Source organism: Microtus oregoni, unplaced genomic scaffold (genome assembly GCF_018167655.1).
Source record: "Microtus oregoni isolate MIOR12 unplaced genomic scaffold, Mior012 000047F_ref0000412, whole genome shotgun sequence".
NCBI lineage: Eukaryota > Metazoa > Chordata > Mammalia > Rodentia > Cricetidae > Microtus > Microtus oregoni.
Window position 1 is genome coordinate 2,810,989 of NW_024543221.1, and position 17,160 is coordinate 2,828,148.

Sequence of the window (17,160 nt, forward strand, 5' to 3'; positions counted from 1 at the left end):
CATCTCATGCACACACTGCCCATTTCAGTGCTTCATCCCTTTGTATGTCTTTGTAATATTCTGTGTGTGCACACACTGCACATTGTTTATCTATTTACTTGTACTGAGCCTAAGGTGGCTACACTTCCTGCCCCTAAGGATGCGGCTGTGAAAGACAGCGCACACGTTTTAGTGTGAGTGCACATGTTCATTTACTTAGCATGTGTCTCGGAGTGGGAGGATTTACCTCCTACCTCATGTGAAATGGGGCGCCGTAGCAGGTTCCTGACGCGATCTGACCTTCACGTCGGCTGGTGCCTCCTCTGGCTGCCTGTTGAGTGAAATAGACCACCGGTGGGTTGGTAATCATGGGTGTAAATGAGGCCAATGCGGAGCTAACTGCCGTGGTTCAGGTGAGAGAGAATGGTGGCTCAGACCAGGGCAGAAGCAGCGAACACGTGGAGGGTGTCAGGTTCGGGACGTATTTTAAGGACAGCCAGAATTTCCGCTTAGTGGAGTGAGTACAGACAGAGGTCAGCCTTAGCTGTCCTTAACTTTGGCTCCGTCTCCTAGGAGAACGGCGCAACTGTGAAGTGGGGCGAGAGAGGCACACACGAGGGTCAGGAACTCGGCTCACACGGAACAAGGTTAAGATGGTCACAGACGTCCGTGGGGAGATGACAGGCAGGTGGATGAATGAGTCTGGAGTTCAGGAAGTTGTCTGGGCTGCCGATATAAATTTGGGGATCTTTGGCATGTTGATGGTATTTAGAGCCACGAGGTGGAACAGTCATTGAGTTCCCATTTGTTTGAAGGGGACAGCACACTTGCATGTGGCTAGAGCACGAGCCTTTCTTCCACACAGAGTTCCAACAATGACCTCATGTTATAACTGGAAACACACATCGAAGATAAGCTTCCCTCTAGAGAATGTGGGTTTGAGCATGGTAAAATACTAGTCCTCCGGGCATAAATTAGAAGACTCATTCATTAATATCTCAGGGCTATGCATCAATATTGGATTCAATATCTCATGATGTTTTCTAACCGTTCTCTGCTTCCACGTACACCTCAGCTTGTGATGCACAAAGAAACAAGAATCATATTTGATTCTGATACCAATAAAAAAAGCAGTAACCTTGCCTACCGTTAGTAAGACATGGGATTTCCTAGTACCAAAAGTAGTGTGGCAGCTGAGGGAAAGAAAATGATCTCTTGTGAATAGAGAAAAAAATAATCAACTAACGAATGAAGGAAAGTAATAATCAAAGACAAAAGAGAGTGTCCTGGGGCGATAGTGCAGTTGGTAAGGGGCATTGAGGCCCTGCTTGGTCCCCAGCACTCACCTGTGAAGAGCTGGGTGCAGTGGTAACCCCATCTGTAACACCAGCGCTGGTGGAGGAAGGGGAGAATGGAGACCGGTAGTCACTCCAGCTGAACTGGTGAGCTCCAGCTTCAATGAGAGACCCTGTCTCAAAATATAAGCTGGTGAGTGACCAAGGCGGGCCTCCTACACTCCCACATGAACATGTACACACAACACATACCAAGTCGAAAGGAGCCTGCCTGGCCCAGAAACTGTGTCCGGTAGGAATAACCGAAGAGGTGAGAGGGCTTAGCCCAAGGAAGACTGAAGACAAGAGAAACAGGAATTTGATTCAGTTGTGTGATACTCTATCAGATGGGTCCAACCTGTGACCCATGGGCCACATGTGACCCACAGTGACCGTGAACATGGCTCAACACCAAGTTGGAAACGTACTTAGAACAGTATGACCTGGGGTGAGTTTGGTTACTTTTGCTTCTTTCAACTCAGTTGCACAATTATTGAGCATGAACCCCCACACAACCAAGAGCAGTAGTGTGTGTTTCTAATCCCAGCCTGCGCGTGGTAAGGTCAGGGCAGAAATAGGCAGGTCATGGGCCAGCTACCCTGGGGCGCACAGTGGCAGACACTAGAGACCCTGTTAAAAAGGAAGAAGGTAAGAACCCATACCCAAGATTATCCTCTAACTCCCTACATGTGTTGTGGCTTGTGCACACCTACACACACACACACACACACACACACACAACACACAACACACAACACACACAAGAATTGGGTCAGCAGAGCGGGTGCTGCATCCCGATGGCCTTTCTCAGTAATCCTCAACAAGATCTGCCCTGAGGACTTCGGCGGTAGACCCGGGCAGGCTCTGTCTCCAACAGTGTCTGTACACAGAGGGGATGGGCTTCTGGCAGACAGTGAGGGCTGTTTTGACCTCTGCAGTAAAGTGGGTTTTCTTCCCTGAAAGGCCACAGTCCAGTGTGCTGTTTAACCAGCGTGGGTCCTGGTTCCACCAGTGCTCTCCAGGAGTTGGAGCTGGGATAGCTTTTAGACACGCAGAGTCACTGCTGGCTTAGCAGAAAACAAGCAAACAACGCCCCCACCCCAAACACCAGAGTGGGTCTTTGAGTGGGTCTGGTTCTGTAGAGGATGTTAGAGTATTTATCATATGTGTTCCAAGTCTTAGAGTAGTTTAATCCTAACACTTTAAGGAAGCTTGAGAAGAAAGACAGGAGGATTTAAAGTTTGGCTACAAACCCATGGGATATTTAAATATGCTCATTTGAAAGGGCCCAGACAATGACTGGTCCAACGTTGTCCTTTTATAGAGAAGGAGACTGGTGACCCCGCTGGTGGCTCACTTAGGGCCAGTGGCATGCAGCGCACCTTCCCTCTGTGTTCTGGCCCCAGTGCTCTCCCATCCACAGCTTCACTGTGGGACCAACTACTGCCAGCACAGGCGTCTCTCCCGTGCTCCAGGCACTGTGCCTGCTCCACATGCTTTTCCTTATTTAAAATGCTGCGGTCACGTGTCTAGGATTTTATTTCCAGCTCTGCTCTTTGTTGTCCCTCTTTTGATTTGAATGAAGTTATTGAAAATCTCTGACCCTTGTTTCTCTTTCCTTAAAAAAAAAAAAAATAGCTGGGCAGTGTGGCGCACACCTTTAATCCCAGCACTTTGGAGGCAGAGGCAGGTGGGGCTCTAGTTTGAGATCAGCCTGGTCTACAAAGTGAGTTCAAATCAAGACTACACGGAGAAACCCTGTCTTGAAAATAAAGATAAGACATAATTAAAATAAAATAAAATAAAAAGGAATAAAGGGCACAGGCTCAGCCTCTTAATTTTCCACAATTATCATTAGCCTTATAACAAGAAATGTGAAAATAATATTATCTTTGGATAATGTTCAAATGTATATTTTGATAATTTGAGCTAAGACAAGAATGCTATTAGGTTCCACATATCAAAATAAAGAGGTTGAGGGGAAAACCTCAGGGAGTAAAGCACTTTCTTTGCAAGTATGAGGACCAGAGTTCAGATCCTATGTAAATCCAAGCGTGGTCTTGGGCATCTATGATCCCAGCAGATTTATGTGGAGTGATTAGAGCTGAGACAGGAAGCTTGTGGGCCAGCCATGCAGCCTCTGACCTTGTCTCAAAAGGTGGAAGGTCAGAACTCAGACCCAGGATTGTCCTCTGACCTCTACATGCACATCGTGGCATGTGTGCACCTGCCTTCACATACATGTAAACATACATACACCCATCTTATACACAAAATTATTAAAACTAAAACAAAGCAAAAAAAAAAAAAAACTCCTGAAAAATGAGACCTGAGGTGATCTTCTGACCTCCACACAGATTTTCTGGCATGCTTACACTTGAACACAAAAACACTCACAGATGAACAAGTGCACACACACACACACACACACACACACACACACACACACACCTATAAAAGAGGTTAGCTAGGATGGCAGGCTGAAATGACCCCTGCCCCTGTTCAAGGACGTGGCTTTTATGAATTACTCCCAAAGGGACCTAACTACCTCTCAGGACTAAGAGAGGCTCATCTCCATCATGATGCCAGTGCTCATCAGAGAACACCGGAAGTCATCGTTTCTACCCAGCAGTGGGAAATATGTAACATTTTTTATTTCTTAAAATAAAACCACGAAATACAACCAAAGAGCACCTGTCTGTGGTATCTTTAAAGCACTTCTCCCTTGAGAAGAAGCAGCTGTTAGAGCCAGCGCTCAACCACATGGTTTTTCTCTTGTGTTTCTTGCTATACGGATCTCTCCATGAGCAGCGGCTGGCAGGGGCCTCTCTGCCCACAGCACCAGCCCGACTGGCACAGGAATCGTTTCAGGTTCTGTTCCCATGTTTCAGTCAATCTGTCTAGGGAACAGTGGTACTCCCAAAACACTCAAATGCTCACTTGTCACATAAAGGGATAAAGTACAGTTTCAGGCTTCTATGTTTGGACTGTTTCCTCCACTCCCCTCCACAGACCCTCCCCCACCCCGGGAAAGCAGCACCACCACTGGGGCCCCGTTGTTGGGAGCCCTTCAGTGAAGTGGGAATTGCAGCAGATTCTTCAGAAAGGCTCCCACATCCATCCCCACACTGCAGAGACCTGTGTGCTGACCATTGCTTCCTGTCCCCAGACCTTTGATCTCCACATGAAACTAATGTGTCTTTGCCTGGTACATCAGACTGCCTGTCGACTCCCGATAGAGACAAGGACAAGATCTTGCAACAAGTGACTGCAGGTGTGACCAAGTGCCAATTATTGTCTTAAGAGGTGAATACAATGTTATCATTACCAGTTCTAAAATGTAGCCTTTCTGAATTCCCAAGAGCCCCTGGACTAGAATCCGGCCTGCAGACCTTGACAAATGTCCCCTGCTATTGGAGCAGGCTCTGGTTTGCTGCTATTGGAGCAGGCTCTGGTTTGTTGTGGTATCACGTGGCCCTCTTCCTGCTCCCCAGTGCCACTGCAGCATCTGACCAAACAGAACTCTTTGGGGAACCATGTGTGTTTTTGACATTCTTGCCAATGAAGCCCAGAGCCGAGAGTGAGGCAGAAGGGGAGTAGGTGGTGGGGGGAAGCAAATGGGCCAGCTCTGTCTGATTCCGTGAGTAAGGACAGAATGGGATACTAAACAGGCAATTTAGTGGGGAAATACTCAGTTTTAAGATAGAACTTTAAGAACTCATTCTTTGAGATGCCTAAGAGAAGGCATGACTGGGAAGAGGGGGGCGCTGGATGGACACCCCAAAGGACTTGCTTTACTGGTTGCCTGGGAGGTCTAGTTCCTGTATTCCTCTCCTGCCTCCTGCCTGGCTGGGTGTTCTCACTCACTGGAGGTGTGTATGTGTGCAGAAGAAATGTATTATGATTCACAGTTCCAATGGAGCTATGAGAACACACATGGCCTCTGTTGTTGGCACTGCTGTATGGGAGCACAGGGAGGGGACTCATGAGGAACGAGGTGGTTTCTAGGAACGTGACCCTTCATCAGTTCAAGCAAACTGACTATGTACCATTCAAGTACAACAGTCCCAGGGCAGAGGCTAGGCCTCTTGCTCTCACCCTCCTAGTTGTGATTGCCTGGGAAGTGAAGGAGGTGCTGGTCAAACTCAAGTCCACCTTTCCCCGCTACCCCATATCTAGGTCCCAGGAGTTTCAGGGTGCTTAGTACCTGCTATTTGATGTATAATCCACGAGGCTAATAAAGAGACAGCATCTCAAAACAGAGCATAATGGAAGGATTAATAAATAACAAACAAGTATAGAGTATTTCATCCCAAGCTAAAGGCTAAGGCAACCATCTCCTTTGGTCCTCAAGCTCCTAATAGTACCCTCATGTAAGGCACTGAAATGGAGCCTAGCACATTACGGGTGTTGCTGTTTAAGTGTGATGCATTCTCTATATAGGCTTATGTGTTTTGGTCACCAGCTGGTGTGTTGTTTGGGGGAGATTGTGGAACCTTTAGGAGATGCGGTCAGGCTGGAGGAAATATATCTTATGGGTAACAGCCCGATTTAGCTTTCAGCATATTCTCTTTGCTTCCTGATCCCCCATGATATGAGCAAGCAGCTTCACACTCCTGCCTCCATGAATCCAGCTGCTTCAGCCACTCTTCCTTCCCTACCATGGCAAACTGGCACCCTCTCAGACCACAAGACAAAGTAAATCCACCCCCGTCTACATTGCTTATTGTCGGTCCAACATAGTTTCCCAGTACTGTAAGGAACACCTGAGATAATTAAATGTATAACGCCGAGAAGGTTTATTTTGGTCCACAGTTTTGGAGGATTTGGTCCATGGATGGTTGCTCTCACAGCTTTTAGACCTGTGATGAGGAGCATCAAGTAGGCAATGCGTAGTGTAAAAAACTGCTTGCCTTCTGGCAGCCAATAAGCAAAGAAAGCGTTGGCCAGGGTCTCAACATCCCCTCCAAGGGCAAATCGCTAATTACTTAAATTCTTCCCATTAGTTCCCACCCTTTAAAGGTTCTGTTACTCCAATAATGCCGCAAGCTGGGCACCCACCCACAGTGCATGGGTCTCTGAAGAACAGTCACAATGTAAGCTGTAACCCTTAGAGACGTCAAAAGACTCGTCCAGTGTCACCCAGCTCAAACTGCTGTCCAGGTCTGCTGTCCCCAGCCCTTTTCTGACACGGATTACTGTGCCTGTGAGCACCACAGTCTTGGGGACGCTGATTTTACCACCGCTGCCTATACTTGACTTGGAGGGTGGGCTGAAGGAATAACAAGTTATTAACAAAAAAACTAATTTGGAAAGGGTGTGTGTGGTGCTTTGAATGAGAAATGGCCCTCATGGGCTTGGCTAGTGGGACACTTAGTCCCCATCTGGTGATGCTTCAGGAGGTGTGGCCTTGCTGGAGGTATATCTCCTGGGGTGGGGCTTTAAGAGTTCATAACTTCACCCCACTCCCAGTTCCCTGTCTCTAGTTTGTGTTGATGGTTGTAGATGTTGTTGACTGAGGTTTCTGTCCCGCCCAGTCCTGCAAATGTTAAGTCCCAAAGATTCACACAGAGGTCTATACTAGTTATAAACTGATTGGCCCATTAGCTCAGGCTTCTTATTAACTCTTATAACTTAGATTAGCCCATTATTCTTGTCTATGTTGACCACATGGCTTGGTACCTTTTTCAGTGAGGCAGTCATATCTTGCTTACTCTATGTCTGGGTCACGACTGCAGACTGCAGAATCCTCTTCCCAGAATTCTCCTGTTCTCATTGCCCCACCTATACTTCCTGCCAGGGTACCAGCCAATCAGCATTTTATTAAACAAGTACAAGAAACAAATGTTTACAGGGTAAAACCATTGCCCCACAGCAAGATGTGGTCTCTCAGCTTCCTGTTCTTGCCTCCAGGCCCGCTAATTGCAGCCATACTGAGGGCGTAGCTCAGCAGCTGATGTTGGCTTAGTATGCACGAGGCTTTGATCTTTTCTTTCTCTCCCAGTTTGATTTCTGCTTTCACTGCACAGATTTTCTTTTCTCCTTCACATCTTCTTTCTCTCTGCTTTTATTTGTGACCCCTCTGCTTCCCCTACCTTCCCAAGTGTTAATAATTCTTGGATGTGTTTTTCTTCATTCTGGCCCTAAATCTTATCTCACCAAAGAAAGAGTTAATGAAATGGTCCCAATACACATCTGTGGTATCTTAGAAATGCAGATGAGGTCCAGAAGCTCAAGGGAGCTACACGAGGCTTTTCAGGTGAAGCTAGTGAAAGCATAGGCCACTTGAGTCCTGTGAAACATCTTAACCACTGTCAGACAGCCCTCAGAACCCTGTAAGCAGGCCCCGAGTAGGTCCCTGGGTATATTCTAAGGTGACCAGAGACTCCGGTGCTCTCTGGAGTTCCTGCAATGGATTCCTCTCTGGAATACCAGACTCATAAATTATACTGATGGGGAAAATGTTATAGGAAAATGGAACCAATTTTGGAGCAGTGTTCAGAGACTAAAATTTGGGATTTGTTCCAAATAGTAGATTTGAAAATCATTCCAGCAATGTGGAGTCTCTTACATTTTTAAATACTGTAGGCCATTAACTTAAATTTTTTTTCTCTTGGGAGAATCTTTCAACAGAGTAAATTTGTGTGAGAGGCCCTGGAACTGGAGCCTTGGGAGTTATTTTCTTGTCTACATTAAGTATAATAATAAAAAAAGTGGACATTTTGGAGTTTTTTGTCTATTTTTCCAATAGGCACTGAGGAGTTAACATAGACCTGACTAAGCATTAATCAATAGATAAATAAAAACACAAAATGTGTTGTGAGTAAATAATGAAATATTGTTCAGCCACTAAAGGGGGGATGACCTTACACATGCTCGACATGGCTGAGCAGGGGAGACGTTCTGCTAGGTGATAAAGGTGTGCGTATAAGAGAGTAAATATAACTCTGTTCATATGAGGTGCCCAGATCAAGCAAGCCATTAAGATCAAAATCAGAATGGTGATCTCCAAAGGTTGGAGGTAGAGAAAATAGAGAGTTAGCCCTTTTTGAAGACAGAGTTTGAGGCTGAAACTGTGAGGTTTGGGACTTCACAGTGGGGAAGGTTGAATTGTAAACAGAAACTGCTCGTTCGTTTCCCAGCCGCCCATACCTAAATAATCACACAGAAACTATATTAATTACAACACTGTTTGGCCAATGGTTTAGGCATCTTTCTAGATAGCTCTTACATTTTAAGTTAACCCTTAACATTTTAAGTTTAAAACTATATATTACCATGAGGCTATGACCTATCAGTAAGGTTCCAGCAGCGTCTTTCTCCTTTGGCAGCTACATGGCATCTCCTGACTCCACCTTCTTTCTCCCTGCAATTGTTTTCCCACCTAGTTCCATTCTGCCCTGCCATAGGCCAAAGCAGCTTCTTTTGGGGGGAGAGGTTGAGACAGGGTTTCTCTGTAGCTTTGAAGCCTGCCCTAGAACTAGCTCTTGTAGACCAGGCTGGCCTTGAACTCACAGAGATCCGCCTGCCTCCCAAGTACTAGGATTAAAGGCATACATTACCACCTCCCGGCTCAAAGCAGCTTCTTTATTAACCAATGATAATAAAATATATTCATAGCATACAAGAGGGAATCCAACATCATTGAATAACATTGTGTCTGATTTTAATGCCATTGACTCATACACTTGAAATAGTTAGTGGAAAAAGGCATGATGTATATGTAGTGATACATTTACATACATATCACAATGAAAGTTAATTTTTAGAAGGCTCCATGTAGGTCTGGGGAGATGCCTCAGTTGGTAAGTGTCTTGCAAGCAAACGGCCTGAATTCAGTTCCCAGAACCCAGGTAATAAACGGTTGGTATGGAGGCATCCTTGCAATCCCAGCACCGGGGAGGCAGAGATAGGTGGACCCTTGCCTGAGGTTGACTGGCCAAGCAGCCTAGCCGCTTGTCAAGTTTAAAATAAAAAGGTGGACACACCCCTGAGCGTCTACACACTCTCTTACCACGTGAATTCTACATGTACAGGACTCGGAGGAAAGCACTGATGGGTGGGAGACCCTGTACTGGTGGGTGGGAGACCCTGTGTAGCCATATCCTGTCACCATAGATCCTCAGGGCAAGACATCATAGTGGCGCCCTGTGTCTGTTCACGTGAGCGGGGCTGACTTTTGCTCTGTCGCTTCAGTGAACAAATGAAGGAAGGATGCAGATGCCATCTAGTGATGCTTTGCATCGTGATCAATAGTCTGTCGGTCTGGGTGGGGCACTCTGCATGATGGTCTCCTCCCCCTGCAGCCGCCATTCTTAAATATCTCGGCATTTATGGCAGCCAGCCTCCTTTCAGACAAGACCTGACCTTTCCCAGCGGAACTCCAAGCAGTCTATAGGCACCAGCTAAAAATAGAAAACGGTGCACTTTCTCAGGGGCGAACATAAGCAAAGCTCAGAGACGGTGGTTCTCGTAAGTCTGTTTGAAGGCTTCTTCTGCAATGCCTTCTTCCCATTTGTCTCTCCCATCCATTCAGGCTCAAACCATGTTGTTGTGCATTTTATAAAACCACTGACAAACTCCACACAAGGACTCCTGTTTTTAAATGAGGCTCATATTTAGAGAAAAGAAAGGCATCTATCGATTTAATGAATCATTTCCAGAGAATAAGTTTTGGCAAAGTATTAGACCGAGTAGGTAAGTCAAAATGAGAGGGAAAGGAGGAGAATGTCGTATATGGTAATGGAGAAATTATTTTCACATAGAACTTTTAATACACACAGTAATGCTATACACAGCATTTTATTGAATGCTCCCAACAGCGTAGCAAAGCAACCACCCTTCCTTCAAGCTACAAAGGTGAAGATTGGCTCATTTAACAGGAAGATGCAGTTTTGAATTCTAGCCCAGTTTACTTCCTTGGACAAGTGTCATGTCCCAGAGTCCAAGGTCTGGGCCTAGGCCTGGGCCTGGGCTTATTACTCGCAGCTAGCTGTGGATTGTTAGCCTTCGTGGATGCTTGCGTCTATGGGGTGACTCTAATTGTGGAGAAATGATAGCAGGAGCATTCTGAGGCCCTCAGCGGGTCACCAGGTAGCTGACGTTATGCTGCTGTTTACATACTCGATAATGTGTCACATTTTCCTGAAATACTGGCAGATTTAGCGGTCCATACACACCTTGAACGGACCCTCTATGCACTTTCCATGGTTTAGTGCAGTAATAAATGAAAGGTGGGGCCTTTGCTTGAAAGTGGTGGGATAATAGGTTGATAGACGGCAGCTACATGGTAGATAGCTCAGTACATAGATGCCGTAGCCACATGCTAAACTGGTGCTCTACCACTGTCTCAGTTTCTCTTTCTATTGCTGTGACAAAACACCACGGCTAAGGCCACTTATCAAAGAAAAAGTTGAATTGGGTTTAGAGTTTCAGTGGGTTAGAGTCTGTGACAGCAGGAACCCCTGAGAGCGTGTGTCTTAAATCTGAACGCATGAAGCAGAGAGAGAGAGAGAGAGAACACACACTGGGAATGGGGAGAGGTTTTTGAAACCTCAAAGCCTACCCCTGGGACACACCTCCTCCAACAGGGCCACACCCCTAATTCTTCCCAAACAGTTGGACAGCTGGGGTTTAAGTATTCAAACCTGTGAGCCTATGGGTTTGAGCCGTTCTCAAACCACCACACCCACAGAGCCATATGGACAGCCACTATACTTTTAATTGGGTGTTTGCTTGGCTTTTGCTTTTCAACGCAAGGAAACTTTTTGCTGGTGCTTCCTACTTATCTCTTCATCACTTTTTGACTCTGTTTATTTTTCTAAGAATCCTCCAACTACATTGGGGAAAAAAAAACCATGAACAAACCATTTTGTATTCCCCTGGCATCTGGTCAACAACTCTGCCAACAGATGGCTACACAGATAGGGTCCCAGAAGCTGTGATCATCACCACAGATAGATGTCCTGAAGCTCCTCATGAGGGTCTAACCACATGAACATCCTATGTGCTCTGTGTGAGAGGTGAGGACCGAGGGGACACTGGCCAGGGTACTTGTTGCATCCAAGTATAAGCAACACCACAGTCTGGCTCCTGAAGGATGACCTTGAGGGTAAATCAGCGAAGCATCTGAGGAGAGGGGCGTCTCAACCCTGGATCAGATCTGCCCCACAGTGCTGGCCTTGCTCTGCTGCGGCCCATCTCCTCCTGCCTCTTAAATGGCGTGTGGTGAACTGAGTGGAGGTCTGGGCTACAGTGGAGATTTACAGCAGCAACTCAGCTTTAAGGAGATTATTGTAATTATCCCAGGCTCTGAAGCGCTCCTGCATTTGCATTTCACACACTAAACTCAGAGGGAGACTGGAAGAGGTTAATTCTGGGAGAGGATAATAATGGAGGGACCAGGGAGAAGACCAGACTCCTTATGCCTCCGGCTGGGTCCGCAGCCTGCTGAAGCACAGTGTGCTGATGAGACAAAGCTACTCTGTCAGGCTGTTTGCAAGTGGCTCAGAGGGCTTGCTGTGCCAGTACCCCAAATCCCTTGAACTGGATCCTGTCAGTTCGGAGGACAGGAAGGCAAACTCTCATCTTTGAAAAGCTGCTCACTGTGAGACATGACACTTCACGTTTGAGCAGCTAGCTGGGTCTCTGTACTGAGGCTCAAGGCATAGACCACTAACTGATCGTTATAAATGTGTCTACTCTGATCGTTATAACCGTGTCTACTTTGTTAGCTTTCTGTTACTGTTACAATTTCTGAAGAGAAAAGCTTGATTTGGGCTCACAGTTTCAGAGGTTTCAGTTTGTGAGAGCTTAGTTATTTTATTTTGCTTATGGCAAAGAGCACAAAACCATTCATCTCACAAGCAAGAACTAAAGAAGTGAGGGAAGAGATCAGAATCCCACAATCCCCTTCTAGGGTATAGCTACTGTGACCTGAAGACCTTACCTCCCAGTGACTCCATCCACTATGTCCCAATAGTGCCAAGCTGGGGACCAAGCCTTTAACAGGTGGGAAAACCCTAGCATCCCTCATGTCTTGAGCGAATGTAATGCAGCACAGTCTGAGGAAGACCCAGTCTGAGGCGTCTATGCATCCTTTTCTTTGGTGCATGTGTGTGCACATTTGTATGTGTGAGTGCAGGTGTGTGCATGCCATGGCACAGGTGTGGAGGTCAGAGTACACTTTAGATGTTGATCTCACCTTCCATGTTGCTTGAGACGGGTATCATTGGTTTTCTGCCGCCTATGCCAGGCTGGCTAGCTATGAGCTGCTGAGGATTCTCCCGTCTCCACTTTCCACCTTCCCACAGGAGCGCTGGGACTGCAGACACTCATGGTAAGCCTCTGGCTTTTGTGTGGCTTTTCCTAAGGATTTGAACTTGTGTCCTCGCCCTTGCACAGCAAGCACTTTTTCCCAGTGAGCCTTCTAACCACTTCACCTGCATCCTTTTTAAACTTGGACTGCAGCGACGTTGCTGAAATTGCAGTTGCATGGTAGTTAGAAATAAACATGGGCTGGATGCACGAGGCAAATAAAGAAGAGGATCTCATGGACTCGTGTTGCCATTTCAAAGTTGGAAGATCCTTGGTCAAGTTTTGGGGTAAAAACCTAAGAGTCCCAAACTATGCAGCTGGCTACACTGACCCTGGGATAGCAAGTGTGAGCCTAGTCTTTCCTTCTTGAAGACGGTCGGAGAGAACTGGTACAGTTCAAACACAGCCCTGGCTCCCTCGGAGACTACAGGCTTTAGTGTTTGATAAATTGCAAGGCTTTTTGTTTATTTGTTTTGTATTTTAAAGCAAGAACATGAATCAAGTTTTTATTTTGGGTTCCATTTTGGGTTATTCATATGTGAAGCCTAAGGAGGTCAGCAGGAAAAGGCAGACTTGCTGGGCAGAAGGTGTCCGGATGTCAGAGTATGGCTTAGATCAACTACACCACAAGTCTGTGATGGTAATGAGTGTGTGTAAACATGTCTGGTACTTTCTGCTAAAAGCTTCATCCTAGTTGTCTTATAGAATTTTTTTTTTTTTTTTTTTTTTTTTTTTGGTTTTTCGAGACAGGGTTTCTCTGTGGTTTTGGAGCCTGTCCTGGAACTAGCTCTTGTAGACCAGGCTGGTCTCGAACTCACAGAGATCCGCCTGCCTCTGCCTCCCGAGTGCTGGGATTAAAGGCGTGCGCCACCACCGCCCGGCGTCTTATAGAATTTTTTGCAGTCACATCTTAAGGTGGATGGTTAAGCTGCGCTTTTAGAGTTAAGCTCCATGCTCAGGGCAGCTTGCTAGTAAATGCCTAGGCTGTGTGAGACTCTCTCTCTCTCTCTTTGCCTATCCTCTGTCCACCAAACTGCCCCGTGCCTGTTTGTTCCGCTTCCCCGAATGGTAACCCAGTGTCACTTCCTCGCCTGCTACACTCAGATCTTGGCCTGTAGTCTGAGTGATGGACTTCCTGGGAAACCATGGTGTGAATGAGTTGTGGTCCATGCAGTCAGCAGATCCAGTATGGAAGAACAAAACCATAGGACTCACCAGCGCTGTATCAGCTTATTCTCATTCTGCCCACGGGGCTCCCCACGACCGAGGCTTCAGCAGAACCTGTTTTTATTACTGAGCCATATTTGTGTTTCCAGCCTGTCTGTGGGCTACTGGCTAATAAAAAGGAGAGCGCTTCATATTAGTGTCTTATCAAAAAGCAGCACCTGTCACCCATCAATCCGCCTTTCAGATGTTTGCTTCATCAATATTGAATCCTTAGAAGACAATTTATATGATGGGAAAGATTTGGGAATACATGAGAATTATTTCCTGCTGCATTTATTGCTGCAAGTCAACCTCTGTGTTAAGAATCTGCTGGGGCAGTGGAGATAGCTCAGTTGCAGAGAGCTTGCATGCACGAGGACTTGAGTTCAATCCTCAGAACCCGCATATAAAAATTCATAGGTGTAGCAGTGAGTGCTTCCTCGCCCTCCCTGGGACTCCATAGCCTGCCAGCCTTGCCTAATAGAGGAGTTTTAGACTAGTGAGGGACCTTGTTTCCAAAAACATGGTGAACGGGCATTGAGGAATGATACCCGAGGTTAATCCTCTGGCCTCTACATCCATGCACACATTTGTGTACACACACGTATGTGTGAGCACACCCCCACCATGGATCCTGAGGTCTTCATGACTGACTACTGAATATTGTAGCTTTTTTTTTTTTTTTTGGATCAGCCCAAACAGAGGAAGTAAGTATTGTCTGGAAATATCTATAATGTTTCCAAGTAGGTCAGAGCTTTCAAATTCTTTGTGTTTTATAGAAATCTGAACACATTTCTAACTCCAGACTTAAGGTTTTATTTTATTTATTGCTTAGATTGGACTTTATCCCATGAGAAATCACTGCACAGATTTAATTTTGTACATTCTTTCTTTTGAGACAGCGTATTTATTGTCTGCCAAGATTATCCAAAAGAATGAAATGAGTTTCAATCAGAGATGGAGGGCCTACAACTTTTAGGTCAGAACTGACATATAGGTGCCTTTGTTTTGCTGACATCAATATTTTCATATTTCTCAGCTAGAAAGAAAACAGCTCAGTATTGATATTTTAGAATTAAAGCCGCTCCACTTTATTGGCGGCTGTTATTTTCTATTGTTCTGATATAAAAATGATGTTTGCTTGGAACGTCCTGCTCCCCTGTAAGATGGCTAGGTAGACACAGCCAACCCGTGTCCAGTCTCACGACCGTCATTACCCCCAACCTAACTTGGTCTAGGGCACGAGAGCAAACCTGAGGGTCTATAACAGATGGAGAGGGAACTGCTGGCTTTGAGGAGATCCTAATGAAGGAGGGAAAACAGGGAGGCCATGCTGGGTGGGTTAAACAGCAGGCTGCCTTCTGGCCGAACCTCTTTGGTGCCTTTGGCTAGTACTTAAAAAATTTCTCATGGTCTCAGTTCCCTTCACCATAATGTAGGTATATGGACTTTGAAGATCTCTAAGCCTGAGAGTTTGGGGTTTATGTGAGACCTCACCAGGCCCTTCCTGATGTCACCTCTTGTGGGCCTCTGGGAACTGTTCCTCCGAGTCTCCAAATTCAAGGGGTCAGCTCTTTTCTTAAATTCAGCTTCAACCCTTTCCAGTGGCCAGAAATGTTACGCCAGTGGTCTTTCTGGGTTCTCCATATGTTTCACTGAAGAAAAATTTGGATTCTCTACTATTAGTGTGTGTGTGTGTGTTAAGATGATATTAACATGCTTCGAAAGCTTCTCTCTCTCTCTCTCTCTCTCTCACACACACACACACACACACACACAGAGAGAGAGAGAGAGAGAGAGAGAGAGAGAGAGAGAGCGCAACTAGCAATTATCCTGAATAGAGTGTTTGTCAGTTGTCCACTTTGTCCACTTTGGTGGTGTCGGGGTGAAAGGTGTCTTCAGCAGTCTCAGTTCTTCTGTGTGTACATGTAAGTTTATAAGGGGACATTGGTCAAGAACTGAACAAGCTATAACATTGTCTATGGTGTTCTTAAAAGAAAACCGAAGATGGAAAGTCAGAGAAAATGTGAATCAGGACAGATTTGCAATGACTTGGGAAGCAAAGCACAGTTTTCACACTGACCTGTCCCCGTGTGGTTACCTGCAGTTATGCTGGGGAACTGGGACTGCCTTTGCAGTTTGAGGCTGGCAGGACTCTGGGTTCTCCTTATAAAATCTTCTTTGCAGATTGTATAATGAAGTAAGAATTAAGCCACATTAAGTTAATACACGCAAACTCATGTATTAACCCTCTCACAAAAAGTGATTAGTTTACTTTGTAAAGCCGGTGAGAAACCATCCCCTGCCCTTCTAGGCTTTTCTACAGTGGTTTGCATTAAACGTTACACTACAGGGTCTATGAGGTGGCTTAGCAGATAAAGGCACTTGCTGACCAAAGACTTGAGTTGGGTTCCTAGACTTGCTAGGTCAATCTTGGTTTGGGTTGAGTCAGTCAATCCCATGTAGGCTGCTCATCAGTAGCCTGTATTTTTTTGTAATTTATTTTCAACAAAATTAGTATATCAAGAAAGAATCCCAAGACAGAAAAATAAGCAACAGAAAAAGTTCTGTAAGTTACTCAGTTGAATGACATAAACTAACATAAAGTATCTGTGAATAACATGTTCAAGATAATAGATGGTACAATGGAGAATTTCTCTGGAATTATATTTTTAAGACAAAATACAAATTGACAATTTTGGAACTTAAAAAGCCTGAAATACTGATTATTGGGATCTCACTAGATACGTTCGATAGCACATTAAATTTAGTATAAGATAAAAATCATTGAAATGGAAGACGGACCAGTAGAACACATCCCTGTGGATGCACAGAGCAAATGAATGAAAATTTAGCAAGAAGCATAAGAGACACGTGTGTTACACTTGTTCAAACATGTAACCAGAAAAAGGAGAGAATGACACAGAAACAATATTCTCTAACAATGGTAAAAAGCAAAACAAAACAAGAAAAACACCAGAACATGGATTCAGGAAGCTCCGCCTGTCGAAGTCAGGATCCACACACAGAAGACTGCAGTAAGCATGACTAGTAAGACTGCTGTAGACAGAAGCCAAAGGAAAAACAGTCATTACAACGGTGAGGAAAACAGCAGCAACATTGTTTCAAAGGAACAGCAGTGCAAGCAATCATTTACTTTTCAGTAGAGATGATGGATGCTAGGAGACAGTGGATGTCATATGCATGTGCTCAAAGAACTCCACTGACAGCGGAAACACAGAAATAGGATGGAAGTCTTTGTCAACATTTGAAGTGAAATTAGGACATTTTAAACAAACAATTTCAAGAATCCACTAGTCGTAGA

The 17,160-nt window shown here is 45.4% G+C and overlaps 1 protein-coding gene across 1 annotated transcript in view; it reads left to right on the forward strand.

Annotated features, from left to right (window-relative positions):
- Positions 1 to 347: 347 nt before the first annotated feature.
- Positions 348 to 17,160, forward strand: part of LOC121435781 (kinesin-like protein KIF26B) — a 162,806-nt gene continuing 145,993 nt past the window's right edge. The window contains exon 1 of the mRNA XM_041635243.1: positions 348 to 496. Coding sequence (XP_041491177.1) covers positions 348 to 496 — 149 coding nt within the window. The remainder of the gene's footprint in view (positions 497 to 17,160) is intronic.